General features: G+C 37.6%; 1 protein-coding gene across 1 annotated transcript in view; it reads right to left on the bottom strand.

Moving 5' to 3' along the window:
• Nucleotides 1–22,965, bottom strand: part of CSMD1 (CUB and Sushi multiple domains 1) — a gene marked incomplete at its 3' end in the record, with an annotated part of 1,748,580 nt that overhangs the window by 1,202,975 nt on the left and 522,640 nt on the right. The window contains exon 3 of the mRNA XM_082680517.1: nt 22,722–22,834. Within this exon, the coding sequence (XP_082536643.1) occupies nt 22,722–22,834 (113 nt within the window). The remainder of the gene's footprint in view (nt 1–22,721; nt 22,835–22,965) is intronic.

Raw genomic sequence — 22,965 nt, 5'->3', positions numbered from 1 at the left:
TGTTCTTACTGCTTCCTGGAATGGCGTTTCCCAGAATTCCACATTGCTGTCTCTTTACCTTTTCTCAGTGAACAGTTTCCCTAAACATCCTACTTACCCTTGCAACTCAGACTGTAGCCTGACAGCTCCTAGACCCCTTCCCTGACATACATGTGTATCACCTGTCACTGTGTGATGTGCTCTATGTTTCAGTTATGTATTTGTTTACGGTATGGACCCCTCAACTAGAATTAAGAGGGAGCCTAGGGATTCTGCTCTGCTTAGTTTAATGTTGTGTATCTAACCTCTAGAAAACATCTAACATAGAGTAAATGGCCAGTGAATATTTGAAGAACAAAAAGATTAATTTTATAAAGAGCCAAATACAATAAATAAATGTTTCTATTTTGTCAACTGTAATATTGGCAATCTGTGATTGCGTAGAAGTAACCTTCTATGCTAATGTAAATTTAACATAATTTTCTGCATAGGGTGTTTGTAAACACCTTATAAACAACTTATCCAAATCCTAAGTAAATACATTTAACAAAATCACTCCCAGTTACAGTTTTTTATATTTCTCTAAAATGGATTAATAAATATAGGTAGAAATAATTCAATTTATTTGGAAATCATTCCAATTTAAATATCATTAGCAAAAGGTAATCAAATTCTCTTTTCAAGATGATGATATGGAAAGGGATGATTAAAGTAGTTTTTTTAACTCATTAACCTCTATCACTTAATATATGTAAATGAACCCTTTCACATTTAGTCAGATTGCTGTAACAAAATCTTTGTGTTGTTATTCATACCATATTATGAGTACTATTTATACTACCTTTATTTATTCTATATCTGCCTAAAACGATTGTTTTACAATCTGATGTGACAAACCCAAATCACATCTCATTGCTGAAATCCCCCCTCAGTTTGACCATCTAAGGAGGATGCTCGGAGTCCCAATTACCTGGGGAGGATCTGTCTCACCAAAGGTCAGTATGTGGTAACACCCCAAGCCTGTGCTCCAAAACCACTGGCTCACTCTACCCCCTAAAATAACCATTCAGTAATCACAGTGCTGAAGATACTCCCTTGAAAAGGTCTTCTAAAACTGTAAACAGCTCCATTTTCTTTTTTCTTCCTGTGGAGCAAAATCTAACAAAGAAGCTTGGAGACTGGAAGTGTCTTCTCCAGCAATGGCCTCAGTGTGCAGGCCAGAGGGACCAGGTGGACCAGTGCCAAGATGGCCCATCTCCTGGATCAAGGCCATTGTGACCTTGCCACACACTACATTGATCAGAGCTCACCCGGATGGACAGGGGCAGTCCCAGGGCTGATGGGGCATGCATTTTGCTGACAGGGAATTAATAAGACTGGCGATGGACGTATGAAACTGGGGAAGAAAACAGGGAGGTTTTAGAGCATTTTTTCTCATATAGCTATCCCAAGGACCCTAACTCCATGAAGTACTCCATGAAAATTAATTTCTGTGGTCCAGTCAAGTTTGGGAAACATGGCTTGCAAAGCCCTCGCTTGGAAACCCACTGATCGTGGGCATATTAAAGGTGGTGGTGAAGAAGCAGTTTTTACTCGAGTTTTAATATCTTCTCAAGACAAATTTAACTTCACTCAATCTTGCATTTTCCAATCATTTCATTTTTCATCTAACATTTATTTATATTATACTATTTATGTGTGTTTATGTTGTATTTCTGGTAAGGATACTATATTTATATGATTACATTCTTATTTAAAATTTATTTGGATTATGTTTAATTTTTTTTAATTACTTAATTTATTTACTTTTGGCTGCATTGGGTCTTCATTGGGTTGCGTGGGCTTCTCACTGCAGTGGCTTCTCTTGTTGCGGAGCACGGGCTCTAGGCTCGAGGGCTTTAGTAGTTGTGGCTCTTGGGTTCTAGAGCACAGGCTCAATTTTAGCACACGGGCTTAGTTTCTCCCCGGCACGTGGGATCTTCCCGGACCAGGGCTTGAACCCGTGTCCCCTGCACTGGCAGGGAGATTCTTAACCACTGCACCACCCACGAAGCCCAGATTATGTTTAATATTATTATGGTTAATATTATAAAAAACAAACTAAATTTGAATAGCTATAAGCTGGACTTAAACTAGGAACCTTCCATGACTACACATGAATCTAACAATAGTAACAGCAGGCACTCTGTACAAGGCACTCTTCTCAGCAGTGTACATCTAACTCACTAGTTAATTCTTCCAAACAGCCTATGATGCCATTCATTCTATTGTTACCATCCCGGTTTTAAAATGTGGAAACAGAGGGGCCAAGGGGTTAAGTAATTTATGCAAGGCAAAAGAGAAAGCAATAAAATTGGAGTATGAATAGTAATAAAAAGTAACAGAGGCTACAGGCTCTTTGGTGGGGCTAATGGTGAACTCCAGGAGGGCTCATGCCAAGGAGTACTTCCCAGAACTTCTACTGCCAGTGTCCCTGTCCCCACAGTGAGCCACAGAGGAGACCTTCCAGTACTAGCAGCCATGTAGCTGACAGGGTCTTGGTGCTCCGGCCAGGCGTCACGACTGAGCTCTGAGGTGGGAGAGCTCAGTTTAGAACACTGGTCCACCAGACACATCCCGTCCCCAAGTAATGCCAAATGGTGAGAGCTCTCCCAGAGATCTCCATCTCAACGCTAAGACCCAGCTCCACTCAATGAGCAGCAAGCAACAGTGCTGGACACCCCATGCCAAACACTAGCAACACAGGAACACAACCCCACCCATTAGCAGAGAGCCTACCTAAAATCATAAGGTCACAGACACCCCAAAACACACCACCGGATGTGGACCTGCCCACCAGAAAGACAAGATCCAGCCTCATCCACCAGAACACAGGCACCAGTCCCCTCCACCAGGAAGCCTACACAATCCACCGAACCAATCTTACCCACTGTGGGAAGACACCAAAAACAACGGCAACTACAAGCCTGCAGCCTGCAAAAAGAAGACCCCGAACACAGTAAGTTGAGCAAACTGGGAAGACAGAGAAACACACAGCAGATGAAGGAGCAAGGCAAAAACCCACCAGATCAAACAAATGAAGAGGAAACAGGCAGTCTATGTGAAAAAGAATTCAGAGTAATGATAGTAAAGATGATCCAAAATCTTGAAAACGGAACGGAAAAAATACAAAAAATGTGTAACAAGGACCCAGAAGAACTAAAGAGCAAACAAATAGTGATGAATGACACAATAAAATAAATTAAAACTTCTCAAAAAGGAATCAACAGCAGAATAACTGAGGCAGAAGAGCGGATAAGTGACCTGGAAGATAAAATATTGGAAATAACTACTGCAGAGCAGAATAAAGAAAAAAGAATGGAGGACAGTCTCAGAGACGCCAGGGACAACATTAAACACACCAACATTTGACTTACAGGATCCCAGAAGAAGAAGAGAAAAATAAAAGGGGACTGAGAAAATATTTCAAGAGATCATAGTTGAAAATTTCCTTAATATGGGAAAGGAAATAGTCAATCAACTCCAGGAAGTGCAGAGAGTACCATACAGGATAAATCCAAGGAGAAACACGCCAAGACACATACTAATCAAAATATCAAAAATTAAGTACAAAGAAAAAATATTAAAAGCAGCAAGGGAAAAGCAGAAAATAACATACAAGGGAATCCCCATAAGGTTAACAGCAGATTTCTCAGCAGAAACTATGCAAGCCAGAAGGGAGTGGCAGGACATATTTAAAGTGATGAAAGGGAAAAAGCTACAACCGAGATTACTCTACTCAGCAAGGATCTCATTCACATTCGACAGAGAAATTAAAACCTTTAGAGACAAGCAAAAGCTAAGAGAATTCAGCACCACCAAACCAGCTTTACAACAAACACTAAAGGAACTTCTATAGGCAGGAAACACAAAGAGGAGGAAAACACCTACAATAACAAACCCAAAACAATTAAGAAAATGGGAATAGGAACATACATATCGATAACTACCTTAAATATAAATGGATTAAATGCTCCAACCAAAAGACACAGACTGGCTGAATGGATGCAAAAACAAGACCCATATATATGCTGTCTACAAGAGCCCCACTTCAGACCTAGGGACACATACAGACTGAAAGTGAGGGGATGGAAAAAGATATTCCATGCAAATGGAAATCAAAAGAAAGCTGGAGTAGCAATTCTCATATCAGACAAAATAAACTTTAAAATAAAGACTATTACAAGACACAAGAAGGACACTACATAGTGATCAAGGGATCAATCCAAGAAGATATAACAATTGTAAATATTTATGCACCCAACATAGGAGCACGTCAATACATAAGGCTAATGCTAACAGCCATAAAAGGAGAAACTGACAGTAACACAATCATAGTAGGGGATTTTAACACCCCACTTCACCAATGGACATATCATCCAAAATGAAAATAAATAAGGAAACACAAGCTTTAAATGAAACATTAAACAAGATGGAGTTAATTGATATTTATAGGACATTCCATCCAAAAACAACAGAATACATTTTCTTCTCAAGTGCTCATGCAACATTCTCCAGGACAGATCATATCTTGGGTTACAAATCAAGCCTTGGTAAATTTAAGAAAACTGAAATCGTATCAAGTATCTTTTTTGACAACAGCGCTATGAGACAATTACAGGAAAAAAACTGTAAAAATACAAACACAAGGGGACTAAACAATACACTACTAAATAAACAAGAGATCACTGAAGAAATGAAAGCGGAAATCAATAAGTACCTAGAAACAAATGACAATGAAATCACGATGACCCAAAATCTATGGGATGCAGCAAAAGCAGTTCTAAGAGGTAAGTTTACATACAATCCTACCTCAAGAAACATCTCAAATAAACAACCCAGCCTTACACCCAAAGCAATTTGAGAAAGAAGAACAAAAACAACCCCCAAATTTAGTAGAAGGAAAACAATCATAAAGATCAGATCAGAAATAAAGGAAAGAGATATGAAGGAAATGATAGCAAAGACCAATAAAACTAAAAGCTGGTTCTTTGAGAAGATTAAAAAAAAAAAATGAAAAACCATTAGCCAGACTCATCAAGAAAAAAAGGGAGAAGACTCACATCAATAGAATTAGAAATGAAAAAGTAACAACTGACACTTCAGAGATACAAAGGATCATGAGAGACTACCATGAGCAATTATATGCCAATAAAATCGACAACCTGGACGAAATGGACAAATTCTTAGGAAAGCACAACTTTCCGAGACTGAACCAGGAAAATATAGATAATATAAACAGACCAACCACAAGCACTGAAATTGAAACTATGATTAAAAATCTTCCAACAAACAAAAGCCCAGAACCAGATGGCTTCACAGGCGAATTCTATCAAACATTTAGAGAAGAGCTAAAACCTACCCTTCTCAAACCCTTCCAAAACATAGCAGAGGGAGGAACACTACCAAACTCATTCTATGATGCCACCATCACCCCGATACCAAAACCAGACAAAGATGTCACAAAAATAGAAAACTACAGACCAATGTCACTGATGAACATAGATGCAAAAATCCCTAACAAAATACTGGCAAACAGAATCCAACAACACATTAAAAGGGTCATACACCATGATCAAGTGGGGTTTATCCCAAGGATTCTTCAAGATACACCAATCAATGTGATAAACCATATTAACAAATTGAAGGAGAAAAACCATATGATAATCTCGATAGATGCAGAATAAGCTTTGGACAAAATTCAGCACCCATGTATGATAAAAACCCTCCAGAAAGTAGGCATAGAGGGAACCTACCTCAACATAATAAAGGTTATGTATGACAAACCCACAGCCAACATCATTCTCAATGGTGAAAAACTGAAACCATTTCCTCTAAGATCAGGAACAAGACAAGGTTGCCCACCCTCACCACTAATATTCAACATAGTTTTGGAAGTTTTAGCCACAGCAACCAGAGAAGGAAAAGAAATAAAAGGAATCCAAATGGGAAAAGAAGAAGTAAAGCTGCCACGGTTTGCAGATGACATGATACTATACATACAGAATCCTAAAGATGCTATAAGAAAATTACTAGAGTTAATCAATGAATTTGGTAAAGTAGCAGGGTACAAAATTAATGCAAAGAAATCTCTTGCATTCCCATACACTAATGATGAAAAATCTGAACGAGAAATTACGGAAACACTCCCATGTACAACTGCAACTAAAACAATACCTAGGAATAAATCTACCTAAGGAGAGAAAAGAACTGTATGTAGAAAACTATAAGACACTGATGAAAGAAATTAAAGATTATACAAACAGATGGAGAGATATACCATGCTCTTGGATTGGAAAAATCAACATTGTGGAAATGACTCTACTACCCAAAGCAATCTACAGATTCAATGCAATCCCTATCAAACTACCACTGGTATTTTTCACAGAAGTAGAACAAAAAATTTCACAATTTGTATGGAAACACAAAAGACCCCAAAGAGCCAAAGCAATCTTGAGAACGAAAAACGGAGCTGGAGGAATCAGGCTCCCTGACGTTAGACTATACTACAAAGCTACAGTAATCAAGACAGTATGGTACTGGCACAAAAACAGAAATATAGATCAATGGAACAGGAAAGAAACCCAGAGATAAATCCACGCAGATATGGTCGCCTTATCTTTGAAAAAGGAGGCAAGAATATACAGTGGAGAAACGACAACCTCTTCAGTAACTGGTGCTGGGAAAAGTGGACAGCTACATGTAAAAGAATGAAATTAGAACACTCCATAACACCATACACAAAAATAAACTCAAAATGGATTAAAGACCTAAATGTAAGGCCAGACACTATCAAACTCTTAGAGGAAAACACAGGAAGAATGCTTTTGACATAAATCACAACAAGATCCTTTTTGACCCACCTCCTAGAGAAATGGAAATAAAAATAAACAAATGGGACCTAATGAAACGTAAAAGCTTTTGCAGAGCAAAGGAAACCATAAACAAGATGAAAAGACAGCCCTCAGAATGGGAGAAGATATTTGCAAATGAAGCAATGGACAAAGGATTAATCTCCAAAATATACAAGCAGCTCATGCAGGTCAATATCAAAAAAACAAAGAACCCAATCCAAAAATGAGCAGAAGACCTAAATAGACATTTCTCCAAAGAAGATATACAGATTGCCAACAAACGCATGAAAGGATGCTCAACATTACTAATCATTAGAGAAATGCAAATCAAAACTACAATGAGGTATCACCTCACACCTGTCAGAATGGTCATTATCAAAAAATCTACAAGTAAATGCTGGTGAGGGTGTGGAGAAAATGGAACCTTCTTGCACTCTTGGTAGGAATGTAAATTGATACAGCCACTATGAAAACCAGTATGGAGGTTCCTTAAAAAACTAAAAGTAGAGCTACCATACAACCCAGCAATCCCACTACTGGGCATATACTCTGAGAAAACCATCACTCAAAAAGAGACAGGTACCACAATATTCATTGCAGCACTGTTTACAACAGCCAGGACATGGAAGCAACCTAAGTGTCCCCAACAGATGAATGGGTAAAGATGTGGCACATATATACCACGGCATATTACTCAGCCATAAAAAGAAACGAAATCGAGTTATTTGTATTGAGGTGGATGGAACTAGAGTCTGTCATACAGAATGAAGTAAGTCAGAAAGAGAAAGACAAATACCATATGCTAACACATCTGTATGGAATCTAAAAGAAAAAAAATTGTTCTGAAGAACCTAGGGGCAGGACAGGAATAAAGACTCAGACATAGAGAATGGACGTGAGGACATGCGGAAGAGGAAGGGTAAGCTAGGACAAAGTGAGAGAGTGGCATGGACATATATACACTACCAAATGTAAAATGGATAGCTAGTGGGAAGCAGCCACATAGCACAGGGAGATCAGCTCGGTGCTTTGTGACCACCTAGAGGGGTGGGACAGGGAGGGTGGGAGGGAGACGCAAGAGGGAGAGGATATGGGGATATATGTATATGTATAGCTGATTCACTTTGTTATACAGCAGAAACTAACACAACCTTGTAAAGCAATTATACTCCAATAAAGCTGTTTAAAAAAAAAGTAACAAAATAATAAAATTGGAGGTGGTCTACTCCAGAGCCCATACAACATAAGCACAAGACTGTACCATCTCTCCTATCAGTGCTGCCCTGGTAGAAGGATGCTATTCAGAAAAGGCATCTTTGACCTTTTTCCTCCCCATCCATCAGTAAACATCTAGAATGCACTCCCACTTCAGAAAAGATAACACAACGCAATGTGCCTTATTCAAAGGATGATTTTGGTCTTTTATTCACTCAAACCTCTGGTCTTGCTTGGACTGGGAATGTTTAGCTTGGAAAAGACAAGTGAAAAGGAAAATGATAATTATCTTAATAGGGTGAAGGAATTGCCACCTAGTTTTAGACGATAGTTTCTTGCTTTCCAATTTTCTAACAGTAGAAATGGTTTTAAATTCTGGCCCCAGACACCTACTAGCTGTATGAACACGACTACGGTGCTTAAGTCCAATTCCTCATTTGTAAAAGGAGCATTTCATTACCTATATGTATCTGGATGGTTTAAAAGGGTAAGTTGAGATCATGTAAAACCTCTAGCAGCTCAATGAATAACTGTAAAGTGCGTGCCACGGAACCATCCCCCTGGATTCAGAATTACATGATAAAAAACATCAGGGTTTTTTGTTGTTGACGATGATCAAAAAGAAACACACAAACATAGCTTTTCATAGCATTGCACCATCCCTGTGCAGGACACAGAGCCCTTCTGGTCGGGAAGCTCTGTAAGGGAGGACACATCTGTATTGTTTCTCACAAAACCACCCTTAGAGTGAGCACCACACCAGGTGCGTAAGAACTGCTTTAGATGTATCTGAGTTTGGTGCAAGGTCACATACAGATTCTCTGGGCCAGGAGGAGGGCATGCCTTGAGACTCACCTGAAAAAGCAGCCACTCAGGAGTTTAGAAACCTGTGGTTATTTTTAGTCCACCCTAAGTAACTCTGGCTCTGAAAAGCATTCTGCTTTACTCAATTAGTATTCTGAGTAATGCCTTATGTTCTGATGGCCTGTCCTGTAACAGGCATGACTGTGACCAGAGAGGGGGCAATTCATTTCAACGGGCTTCTGTTAGAACTGGCTGCTGGAAACAATGCCAGCGATTTTATTTTTGGTCTATTAGTAAAATGACAGCACTAATTCATTTCACAGAGGAACCGAACAGCTGTCAGATGGCAGTGAGCAGAACGGTGCCCATATTACAGTTTAGTTATGCTGAGTAGCATTTTTCCACCGGCACAGATTTATACTGTAAAGTGCTCCCAACCCCTTCCAAACAGCACAAGTGGCTTGCATTGCACACTTGTCCTTGGAGAGTACGATGAAAAAAGATACAAGCTATTCACCACCGGGCCTCCACTGGTTAACTGGCCAGATTTAAAACGACAAAGTTTAAGGAAATATAAGTGACGCATAGATGTTCTACGAAAATTATTTCTGAAAGTCAAAAAAAATTTTTTTTCCCAACAACACAAAAATTGTATAGCAGCAGCCACCTCTTTCTAATAAATTTTCTATTAACTGTTCTCTGGGCATTGATAAGATGAAAGCAGGGACTTGAAACAGTCGGTATTACGCTTTATACTAAGAAGTTTAAGGAGTGCCTTTGGGGTTGAAATCAAAGCGTGATGCCTGTCCATACAGGAGCTTCTGAGAAGAAAATACACACAAAAAGGAATCTTGGAAAGCTGGGACTGGAGCACTACTGGAACTACAGACACTTACTGCCATGTCTCACACAGAAAATACAAAGGTAAACCTTTTAAACAAGCTCTGTCTGCAAATAACAACAGAGAATGTGTTGATTGCCAACTTAACAATGACTTAAATTTACGAACACTCCCGAGTCACCTAGTGTTAGACTCGGGTAACTAACAAAGTTGTCTGATCAGTTGCAGCAAAACAATTAGACCTGCGGCTTTGGCAGCTTTTCTTAGGGTCCACTTACTTTATTGACTGGGCCTTAAGAGGCTGGGTTACGTAAGAAGCAGAACTGACACAGAAGAAAGAAGACCTGACTTCCGAGGAAAGGAGAAAGTGCTCTGGCTGTAGGGTCAGGGTCGCACACAATGGCCGCCTATCTGTTAATAAAGTTGCATTGGAAGACACCCATGCTCAAGCCTTCAAGCTGTCTAGGGCGGCTATCACACCTCATATTGTACGGGCAGAACTGAGTAGTTGGGCAAAGATCAAACTGCAAAGCAACAAATATTTACTATCTGGCCCTTGACAGAAGGAGCTGGCCAGTTCCTTTTAGAGGGACCAAACCTAACTCCAGCTCTTTTAACACTGGATGTCAACACTTGGACAACTGCCATATCTCTATAGGAATAAAGTACCTACGCATGAAGTTTTAAGGGCTAAATGAAAATTAACATACAATAAAGTATTTTTTATTATAGAGTGTTAATGTGACTACAGTTTAATAGGCTAGATGGCATCTTACATGGAGGTGGTTGTTGAAAGACCTTTATTAAATATGGCTAATATGCCACCTGAAGAATAGTATAAATGTTGTAATGTAATGTATTTCATTGGAATGTTGTATTTGATTGTTTAAATTCACAGTGCAAATTGTTTGTGTTTATTTTATACACTAGTTTATAAATGAAATGATACCTCAATTCTTTTAAGACCTTCAGTACTAAGTGTATAAAGATTAATTATAAGCACATGTTACCTAGTTACTTTGACTTGGTGAACTTAAATAATACAAAAATAATTTGTTACCACTACACTCAGATCAAAAGCCATGGTTGTTCCCGTGATTCACACATCTTAGCTTTCCTTCCCCGCCACCACAAAAAAAAAAGTCAAGTAAATACGTAAATTTTGATACACATATCAGAAATGTGGCATATAGGAAAGTTTTGAGCAAGTATGAAAGTCTTAAAAAATAAGATGTGGAATGCTAAAATCCCACTTTCATGTGTTGAGATGGATAACACAACCAAAGCTGAAATGTATTCCATTTCAGCTTATTCTTGCACAAAATCTCCTATTTGTTACCCTCCTACACACAGGCAGAACTGAAGGAGAAAACTGAAATGTCCCACACACCAGCTGTCCGCTCACCCACCCTCCTCTCCTTCCCAAATGTGGCTTTCCATTCCATTATTCTAATATTTAAAAGCATATTTTAAGAAAAGTGTATGTCCACTTGGAAAAACAAAATTAACACTTAGAAGATACATATGATTAACATGACTACTGCAGCTTAATTGGAGCTCTACAAAGTCATGGTGCAAGTTGACAGGCCCCAGGCCACTCTTCTTTTGTTAAATGGTGGGTTTTTGTTTTCGTTGTTTTTTTTTTTTTTTTAACTCCCATAGATAAGAGAGAAATATAAGGTTATATTCTCAAAGAACCAATGTCAAGGATGTCTTCAAGGAAACGAGTTAGAACAAACAGCGCAGTCAACTAGAAAGGGCACATCATCCTCTATCATGAGGAGGGTATGTTTGCAGCCCAGATTCTCGATTATTGGTTTTTAGGGGAAAAAACTGGGGGAATACAATTAAAAGAAAAAAATATTGCTTTTCTTTATTTGAAAGTTTACCTTCATTTCTGTAGCTCATTCTTTTGGTCAACACTCAGACATAACTGAAAGCATTTCCTCATTAGGTTTACATTACTCTGATTAGCACAAAGGACTATGTGAAATAAACAATTAAAATGGTAAGAAATGACTGATTATAGAAAATGCACAAACTCACAGTGCAATTTTATATGACGCTTTTTCAAGTTAATCAATAGAATCAATGTTGAGGTTAAGAATAAACCCATAACTGATGATCTCAGGATATGAATACTACTGAGGCCAACCTCACATGTATTATTCAGAAGACATTTTAGATTGATGTTTTCTGGATATATTTAAAGAACACAGTACAGAAAGAAGAAACTGCTTAGTAAGATGAGAAACTTTTTCGATTAACACACCCTTTGAAAAATACGCTTAGATTTAGCAATAGGGAGGCTCGTTTGATATTCAGTGACCCATTAACTTTCTCTAGCAAGAGTATCAGAAATGACAATAAATTTACATTTTAAGTGCAAAGTCAGAAATGGAAATGAACTCTGAATCTCCCGTAGAATGAGTTAAGGACTCTGCAGATAAATATGTGTATCTTTATCATCTGGATGTACATTTCGCATTAATTTCACTGTATATCAGAGAGCGAAGCATTTGCTTAAAGCTTAACTTTTACATAGGGCTACAGACTGATTATATTTCATGGAATTCCCATCTCTCTCACAACAGGGCCTACAGACGGGAGGCAGGTCTGCTTCCCCAAAACGAAAGTGATTTTGATTTATCAAATTGTAATCTATTTTTGTCCTAATTTATCACGTTCATTTCCAGCATCCTTGGATACTTTTGATTTCAGTCCACGGATGCTTGTGTGCTTTTCTATTTATAATTCAAATCAGTCTCACTCTTTCCCATCTTCTCCTATAACCAGTAGCTAGTATTAAAAATGTAATTTCACCTTTCCTCAGTGATCTCTATCCTATATTCTTCTCATTGTAGACTAGAGAATAAACGAATCAACAACAAAAGAAGCGTAAAAATGCCTACCTACTTGAGTTGAGAGTTGAGAAAAATTTTGAAGTTACACTCACTACAATGTACACAGCGTGTCCTAAAACCAGAAAGAGCCACTCAACAATTTACCAGGGGTGCATCTGTTGTTTTGCACCCTCACTTAAAAAAACATGGAACCATTCATGTTTGCCTTTTTTTTTTTTTTTTTTTTTAACTGTGTACCAAAAAAAACTGAAGAGACACAAAGCATAGAGAAGTTGGGACAGAGGTGGACAGAAGTGTCCCAAGAATAAGATGGCAAACGGGAAATCAGCACAAAGCGGGAAGGATAGAAGCATTAAGGAAGCTTATATAATTCGTAATTTAGAAGAAATAACCATACATTACACTTTTTGAGGTCAGCTTCTATGCCAATACTGCAGAGCTGGAAGAATAAATTAAAAGTGTTATATACCAGGGACAGAGCCACATGGTTTAAAGAGCTTATGTTCTGTACGTTTCGTAACAACTCTGTGAGGTTGGTACTTTTCATTTTTTATTTTGCAAGTGAGGAATCTGATACAATAAGTGCTTAAGTAACTTATCCAGTGGTCACACTCATAGCGATTGGGAAGCTGGGTTAAACCCAGACCTCAGAATCTACGCACCATCCACATGTAAACATCTGAGTAATTAATTCTGCCAACATTTCCCATTTCTAGTACCCGAATAGTAGATAGCCAAGGCCTGAGGGTGTTTAAATAGAGAGGTTGTCTAATTTCTAGTGTACTGAGTGGCTCATTAAAGACCCATGATAGCCAAAAAAGAGAGACTGTTAAGAGGAAAATCATCTAACATTATTTTTGCTTATAAACTTCATTTTAAATAATGCTCATTTTTTGCACACATTACCTGAGATTACTTATTACCAAATACATACACATATTAGCTTGGAAATTTGTCTATGACACAAGATATTATTGGGAAAAATCAACAAAAAAGTAAGAGAAAAATCTTGGGAGATGAGTGGGTACAAAGGATAAAACTTAAATTATGATCATGAGGAAATATATTAAGACATGCCAGTAGCATTACATTTTGGGAGGTCAGGTATTAACCAATCCTTATTTTGTTAAAGATGCCTTTTCTATGGAATTAATTTGTCTTTTATTAAGTCCCTTTTAGACAGACTACTATTTCTGTGTGTAGTTTTCTAGTAAGTACGCATTGTTTTCCCTTATTTTTAAAAGAAAAAATTCAGCTACAGCGCTGACCTTAGAACCTATGAACTCAGCCATTTGAAAACAATATTGAAGGCCTTTTAATTACCTGGTCCCACTTTGTATTCTATTTCCAGGTGAGAGCCATAGATCCATTTAAGAATATTAATTTCTAACATCATCTACAGATTTTCTCCTTTATGATGTTCATTACTTAATTTTTTAAATATTCATTGCAACAAGCTAAATAACTCAATAATAGAGAGAAAAATCAAGCAATACTTCTTCTTAAGCATTCCAATGACTCCCAAAGTAACGTTTATTAAAATTCAGGTATCCTCCTATACTTTTCTGAATACTCGTATCGTGTATGCTATACATATATAAGGATGATGGATACACACACACATACACACGTATGTGTGCACACATAGTTACACAGGTACTTTTAAAACTATTTTTTTTGACTGAAATGGGATTATACTGCTCTTTTTTTTTTTTTTTGGCTGCGTTGGGTCTTCATTGCTACGCACGGGTTTTCTCTAGTTCCGGCGAGCGGTTGCTCCTCTTAGTTGCGGTGTGCGGGCTTCTCACTGTGGTGGCTCTTCTTGTTGCAAAGCACAGGCTCTAGGCACACAGGCTTCAGTACTTGTGGCACGAGGGCTCAGTAGTTGTGGCTCGCGGGCTCTAGAGCGCAGGCTCAGTAGTTGTGGCGCACGGGCTTAGTTGCTCTGTGGCACATGGGATCTTCCTGGACCAGGGCTCGAACCCGTGTCCCCTGCATCGGCAGGCAGATTCTTAACCACTGTGCCACCAGGGAAGTCCCTATACTGCATTTTTTTCACTTCCTTGTATGATGGATGTTCTCTTAGGTCAATATATGTAAGACTAAAACTAAGTCTTTTTAACGGTGTTGAGTACTTTGAAGAAGATGTTTTCTTAGGATGATGTTTGAAGGGAAATTGTACCTGACAATATAAACAGTGTGAGGGGGAGTCTGCGAGAGAGTGTGTATGTGTTAGTGTCTCGCCAGGGTAAAAGAACTGACTTAATATCACTCAGTAGATCTCACTGTAGATTTTATGATCTGACAGATTCGCCATGATCCACTCCTACTGAATCAGAAACTGGATTCTGCAGTGCACAGAAAGCAGATTCGTTGTCTCCAGGGTAAATGCACGTTAATTAAGTTCACAAAACATATCAAAATGCCAAATTAATAAATTACAATCCACAGGAACCAGACGATTTGCACTGACAGGCCGGCCCTAATCCCATACCACAGCACTCCGGGCCCATATACGAAGCCAAATTGTAACCCCAGCTTTGCTTACAGGAGCAGAATCAAAACAAGAGAAACAAGAAATAAGATAAGCAACAGCAACCAGACTGAAGACCCTCTGATGCCTCAAGGGAGCAGAGCTGATACCATCAACTAACAGAAGTCATTTTGACCTTTACGGTAGTTACGGAACGATTGACAACTGGGTCTGGAGGAAGTCTATGAAGTCTACGTACCAAATTATGCATGTAATCTCACAACCTCAACCTCACAGACAGTGAGCTATCCATGACTCTCAAATGGAGAAAGTCATATACAGCATGGGACCCAGAGCAGGGAGCGCCTTGCACTGGCGAATGGCCCACCTCAACTCCTGGCCACACCCACATCAGGCATGGTGCTCGGTGGACGGAAGGGCTCAGAGGTCTGAGCACCCCTCTCCTCCTGGCCGAGCTTCACTGGACGTGGCTTTGCCTCTGGCACTTGTTCCATCTTTATTCTTTCATCAGACATGTCAATAGCCATCGGTTATACACCAGCCTTTCTACATTACCTACACCCACTTCCTGGTGGCGGCTCTCCGTCTGTCTGCTCTGACCCATCATTTGATTGACTTAAAGTTGAACTTTCAGAAAGTCACTACATCTCTCCTATCTCTGCACGTTTTGGAGGTGTCAGTATTCATGTTACTAACAGCAGTAATTAATTTCGAGTGCCATTCCAAAATCTTTGATTAATGGTCCTAGGGGACCTACTGTTGAACACCCCTGCAAATCAAGACAAAAAATGGGTACCCAGGCTCTGGCAACTAAGCCTAGGGAAGGACAGATATGAGGACCAACTGCTCTGCTCTCTACAGCCAGGTGAAATGTGTCCTCAGGAAGGTGTGTCCTCACCTGGGTTTACTAACACAGAGTATCTAATAGTCAAGAGGAAAGTGATTCGAGAAGTTTCCCATTTGTTTCAGCCTCCGTAATTGTTATAAATCCAAAATAATGTTACAGTGTTGGCTGATGGATAGCTAGCAGTTGTTGCTCTGCCACCACTTTCTCCAATCAGGAATGTTTCTCTCCTGCCAGGTGGGTCACTCACATTCCACACTTTAATTCAGGTTGAGTCTGGATAAGCACTTCAAGGGAGAACTAAATCAGTCCTGACATCCTAAATAAAGCTTTGAGCTTGAAGGGTAATAATCTAGCTGCTCTTTCTAAATCCAGATCCATGGATGTTAAAGGAAAGAAGATTCCGCTGGAGGGATGTGTCAGAGGGAAATGCCCAATACATTCAGTGAACAAGAAACATACACTCAGTAAGAAGACCCACCCACCTCCGGAGTTAATTACTTAGTGAAACTAGGATGAAAGGTGAGAACTGTAGCCAAGATTCATGTTTCTCTGGTGAAATTCTAAGTAGTTTATGAAAATGAAGCCCATTTGCTTCCCCAAAATAAATATATAATAAATGAAATTAATCCACTTTAAGTTTTTACAGGTTTCATTTAAGGGTCTGTATTGAGTCCACTATTGAAGGAATGCTTGTATATGTTGTGGGTCACCTAAACTCTTTATCTTTAAACCATTTCAGTGTTGTGTGTGTGTGTGTGTGTGTGTGTGTGTGTGTGTGTATGTGTGTGTGTGTGTGTTTAGGAACTTCTAGATGAGAAGATGTGTTAACCAAAGAGAAAATCAAATTCAAATCCGTTAACTGTGACACTTATTAGCAATTCATCTTTTAGGTTTTGAGGGAAAGACATATGAACTACCAGCTGAAATTAAGCTAGGATTGAGTACAGAATTTTTATCAAACAATATTTCTGAATATTTACTTTGTGCCAAATGTCAAGGATTCAAATTTTTCCTTGGAGCCCCTCACTGCCCTCACGGATGCAAACAAAAATGACCACAAGAGAAGGCATGATACGTGCCATCTAATTGCTCAAGTTAAAAGTGCTTCAAGAGTTCACAAACCACTTAATCCACCTTATTCCTCTTCTCTCTGCAAACGTTTTGGGCATCACAATCATGATTTAAAAGCCAAAATGTGACAAACTCGTAAAATGGAAGCCCATGCAAACAAAAACGCTTCCGTTTATGTAACAGTCCAGTGAGATGAATTCAGCCTTCTCCCTGAGGATCTCACAGAGGAAGTGTTCCCTGTGAGAAACACTATCAACCCAGCCCCCTCACTGCGAGGCCAGCCAGAGGGGCCATGCTCCAGGCCCACCGTGAACTCTAAGCAGGACCCAGGAAACTTCCTACGGTTCTTAAAGATGGTAAATGCTTTTCTCCATAGTCTTGCCTGTGATTCTTCCTCACTCAGAAAGATGCCCTGATGACCCATCTTCCTGCAGAACTTCTATCCAATGACTGATACAAAGTCGACACGGTAAACACTGTATTTGAGGTACAGCCCAAGCATTAACTCTGTCAGGACTCTACCTGTCCCCAAGTACACCTGACCTTCCCTCTTCCGCCCAATCGTGTCAAACACCGTGTCTACTTATTACACGCTCTGTTCTACTCAATTTTGTCGTGTTCCCCTACTAGTCCTTCAGGACAGACACCATTCTTGTCACCATCTTTGTATTCCTATCATTTAGCTCAATATTGGGTCTCTAGCATCTGCTAGATGCTAGCAGATTATTACTCAATTATTACTCATTATTACTCAGATTATTACTCATTATTAATCAATAAAAGCTTAGTAAATAAACGAAAGAATGAATGAGTAAATCTGTGTGTGCATAAGCACTTACATATATTCTCCATGTGTATATCATATATACACTTGTGTATGTGTGTATATATGTAATTGTGTATACACACGTGATAATATGCATGTATTCATATGTATGTATTTTCATACATGGAAACAAATAAACTATATGAGAGAACATATAGTAAGTGGTTAAGAATTACAATTTCTGGAAATAGACTTGTTGAATTTCCCCTTTCACATTTAGTAGTTATAAGGTCTTGGCAAACTAAATAACTACAGGTCACTACATAATTTTCTCTATCCCATAATATTAGGTAATTTTACATTGCTTATAGGAACCTTGAAGATTTAATAAGAAAATGTACATAAGACTTTATACCATACTGGGCACATGCACCCATCTATCTACCTGTCTACCTATTTATCAAGTGTCTATCTACCTACCAATCTATTAACTATTTTATCTACTGATTATCTATTCATCTATCTCTTTCATCTATGTACCTACCTACCTATCATCCACTTATTTACTATTTATGTATTCATCCATACAGATACATATACCTTAGTAAGCAGGACAATGCTATAGTTGATAAAATGAATAATTTTAAGACAAAAAAAACTGAAAGAGAAGAATTCCTTTAGAATAGCATTTTATAACCCAAGGGGGTCTCTTAAAGCATCTTCGTGGGCAACCATTTTTCTCACTCCAACTAATGAGCTATTTGGTATGCAAAAACAATTTCCTGTCACAAGCAAATTTTTCCTATTTAGTAATGTCAAATTCCTCCTCGCTACACTGGCGGTATTTCTTTTAAAACAGATTTTTTAAACTGTCAGATTCTTATAGATTTCATGCATAATATTTAAGGCCAATATATTCAAATACAGCACCATGGGAAGGTGAGATAAATGTTGAATTGTAAAATTAGTATTTTATGAACAAAGTATTTGACTGTCTACATTCGTGGCTAAAATTTTTCCCTTTTCAACTACCACATCAGCCAGCATTTTTAAAGAAATCTTAAAGAGAATAGATTCCTACCATTTCTATCAGCTTTGCCTTAGACAAGCAACCGGTTTAACCTTCCTTTGCCTACCCAAACAACTATTGCAAATGTAAATATCTGTGGCAAAATAGGCATTAAATCTTCATTTCAATTTCTTTACAAAAACTGTCATCTCATGGATAAAGCCTTGCAATTTAATTCCCAATCAATGGAATTGCCCTACACTATCGAGAAATGTTCTATAGAAGGAAAGTATTTATTCTAGTGAATACACTTCGGACTCATTCATTTGAATCACAGAGTTGGGGCTTTCTATTCAAGTACAAGTACTATAATATACAAAAGTTCTATTTCACACAAAGTACTGGATTATCAAAATACAATCAATGTCAAAGAAGCTTATTTCACTTGCAAAAATATCTAAAAAGTCCATCTAAATTACAGTAAATAATTGGTAAAAAACTAAATTTAAAAAATATAACCAATACTAAAATTATGAAAAGTCAATGTATGAAAAATTACCAAGTAATTCATGAAACATTTGAAATGATATTCAGGATAAAAATAAAGATGCACATTAACAAGAGAAATGTCACTTAAAAATAAATCAGACTTCAGAACCAAAAATTGGGAGTTGAAGGGTTTTCATCATATATTCACTAGTGTTTCTAATGCTTAGTTTACTTTGTCACCAGTAAGAAAAAGCAGTAAAACAGAGGAAGGCTTCCCTCTTAAAAAATGAAAAAATAAAAAGAGCATCAGAGTGACAAGTTCTTTGGGGCATAATCTCGAGACTGTCCCATGTCACCAAATGGATTTGTTCTCTTTGTCCTTAAGTCTAATGACTGCCTTGTCACACGTTTGTCATGACATAATATGTCACGTCCTGACATGTCACGTCAATTTTCTGACCTCCTATATGATTTTTTTCTTAAATCATAAATAAACTTGATGACAAAAATAATTTTATTTTAGTAACTGAGATCTTGATGAAAGAAAGTTGGCAAATAGAAATACATGAATGAATACTATTTATACACATAGGACTTCAATACTGGACAAATGTAGGAATTTTGATAGTAACCCATCTCATTGTAAATTATGTGTAATCCTAATATTTTTTGTTATAAATTTACCAAAGAAAATGATGCAAATTCTTTGGTTGATCACGAAGAATAATGTTCAGTGACGGAACTAGGAAATATAACATTATAAAACACCCTACTAAATTAGTAATTTCAATTTTATTAGTCTGTATTTATGGGTTAAATATGTTGATTTCATCAACAATCTATAAACTTACTATTTAGAGAGCTAATTACTGTACGTGAATAATGTTAGTGTGAAATTTCTAAATATTTCCATTTAATATCCAGCGTTAAATTCAACAACCAAATGCATCAATTAGAATATTTTAATTTATTGTTTCCATACTCCTTAGGTAGCTTAATATCTCCATGTATGAATAATAATTTATGCAATGTACCAGTCCAAAGTACCATCAGCAAACTATAAAGTTCAGTTCCCTGATTAAGTTTATTATAAAGGTTATCTTGTATAGACAGATTTTTTAAATTTGGAAGACTTTCTCCAATTCAAGCAAATAAATGAAAATTAGAAATTTAAACATCAATATGGTAATACTAAATAATTACTAATTTTAATTAGATAAATTAGTAATGGTTTAAGAACTAGAGAAAAAAATTTTTTCTATTATCATTGCTTCCGCTTAATATTATATCCGAATAAGTGTATTTACATATTTTATACACTGCTCAATAAAAATCTCACTTTTCCTCATGACCATTACATGGGTAAGTTACAATTATGTCTAAATTCCCTGTGGGAACTGATACTATTGATAAGTCAGCTGATATCTACAGTGAAAGCTTTAGTCTCTTCTAGATAAATTGTCTAGTCTTTAATCTTCTGTTTAGACTAACTTTATTTCTCCAGATAGTACAAATTTATTTTCTCAGTAGACCTTTAAGCTAATTGAGAATTATTTTACAAATAAAGATATTGAATATTTTATACAATTTCTGTTTTGCTGACAAAGTACTTTTTATTTTAATAGTTTTTTTCTTTCAAAATAATGACCTGTATTTACTTGTAAATATCAGACTATATTGTAATGTCACTATTTAAAACACAAATTTCAAAAAACTGCATCTTCACACATCAACAATTGAAAAAATACATTGAACTCATGACCTTGCTTACTTTTCTCGTCATTTTCCCAATTTTGTTAATAACTCATTAACACTTTCCCAACAGAGAAAATCTCAGTCATTTTTTTATTATACCATGATGACAACCACTAACACCAACAATAGCCGGGAAAGATTCAGTAGAATTATTCATTTGGCAATCTCCCAGCATTGGTAGTTTCTGCAACATTTATCTTACGAAATTTAATAAAACATGATGTTCAAAGATCAACTTAGAAAGGGGAGGAAAATTGCCAAGGTTTCTCAAATGTTGAAGCCATATCTACCTTCTAAGCAAATATCATATATGCTGACTGGACAAGTTCTGTTTCACAGTACCTAGTACAGATCGCTTTAGAAACACTTTTGTAATGTTAAGCGAAAAAGAAATTTTGTGAAGTTAGGGTATACAGGAAGTGGTAGATACAAGCAAATTTGAAAGCTAACAGCACCTATTAATCTTAAACTAGCCTGTTACTCTTCCAAAGATTAAATTATCCCCTGGTAATCAGTAATATACTTCAAGTTGAGTTACCCTTTCAGGCCACTGATGCAGGTTTATATATAAATGCAGTGGCCTGGATGAACTGGAGTCAGAATAGTATACAATACTAAGCATCATTCCACATAAGCCTTTAAATGAAAGGATAAATGGCTCTGTTTATTTTACTGTGCAAAGAGGACATTCTACCCTTGTATTTTCTGATAATTGCATAGTAGCTAAGTTCAGTTGCACAAAGCACATGTAGATTTTATCTTTCCACGAAGAATGATTTTTGCCCAAGTATAGGGAACACTCCAAAGAAGAACACACACAGATGTGACTGAACCCAGAAAGGCTCGTTAAGTGAACAGTGTGTGTTGTAAATAGGAATTGGACTATCCCTTACCCACAGTCCTTTTCAATTCATGGGCTTCAGAGTTCACGTTAAAAATAAAAGATTTTGTATTACACATGAAAGAAAATTTCAAGTGTCTATGTGAAACAAGACTAAAGAGATCTCAGCATTTACACTTACCATATTAGTAGTGCAATTTCTTAAAACTGAATACTTAAAGTGATCATCTGTATTATTCCCTCTACGAAAGGTTGAACTCTCTTCTATCTTTTTAAAATTTCTGCCCCAAACAGTCACCCATGACAGCAAGACCCTAAGGGCACGTTGGCACAAAATCCGAAAACACCAAAAAACTGAAACAAAACAAAACTCACTCCTGTAGCCTTGCAAGCACCAAACAGTCAAACTGAAATCATTTTCTCCATGAAAAGTTTCCACTCTGTCAACCCAAACTCATGCAATGGAATTCCCTTTACCTAAGCACCAACTCTGAGTATTACTGTCCAACAATAATTTTAAGAAAACATGTCTGCCTTAAGAATTAATTCCTCACAGAAAAGGAGCTCTATCAATTAGTATTCTAAATTCTCAAAACGTCTCCACCACATGTCAAAAGAAAAACCACTCTTCCAATCAAAATTTATACCAGTAAAGGAAAACTGTCAACACACGTTTTGTACTATAGGATGTTGGGCCATTGTAGTAAATAGTGTTCTCCCATCAACAAAGCACAGAAGTCAAATGTTTGCACCATTAAACCACCTCTGAAATAGCAGCTTCCATCTGCATGACAATGTTCAGTGTGAGGTCATCTGGACGGTGGGTGTGTGCAGTGCACAAGGCGCGTCCTACCTTCATACAGAGCTTTGAAGCCCTGGGCACTCACGGCGAAGTCTGTCGTGAACCACAGGGTAAGGATGGAGCCGGTGCTGACGATGCAGGAAGGAAGCTGAAATCCCGACAACCTAAATTTCAAAAAGAGATGAACACAGTCAAAAAGCATGAACTTGTTATTGAAGCTTATTTGATGAAGTCATTCAATTCCTCTGTCCACTGTGGCCTGTTGATTTGACATAAGTCACTGCACAGTTGCATG

Source organism: Grampus griseus, assembly GCF_964374135.1.
Source record: "Grampus griseus genome assembly, chromosome: 21".
In the NCBI taxonomy this organism is placed as follows: domain Eukaryota; kingdom Metazoa; phylum Chordata; class Mammalia; order Artiodactyla; family Delphinidae; genus Grampus; species Grampus griseus.
This window is presented reverse-complemented; position numbering and strand designations above follow the sequence as displayed.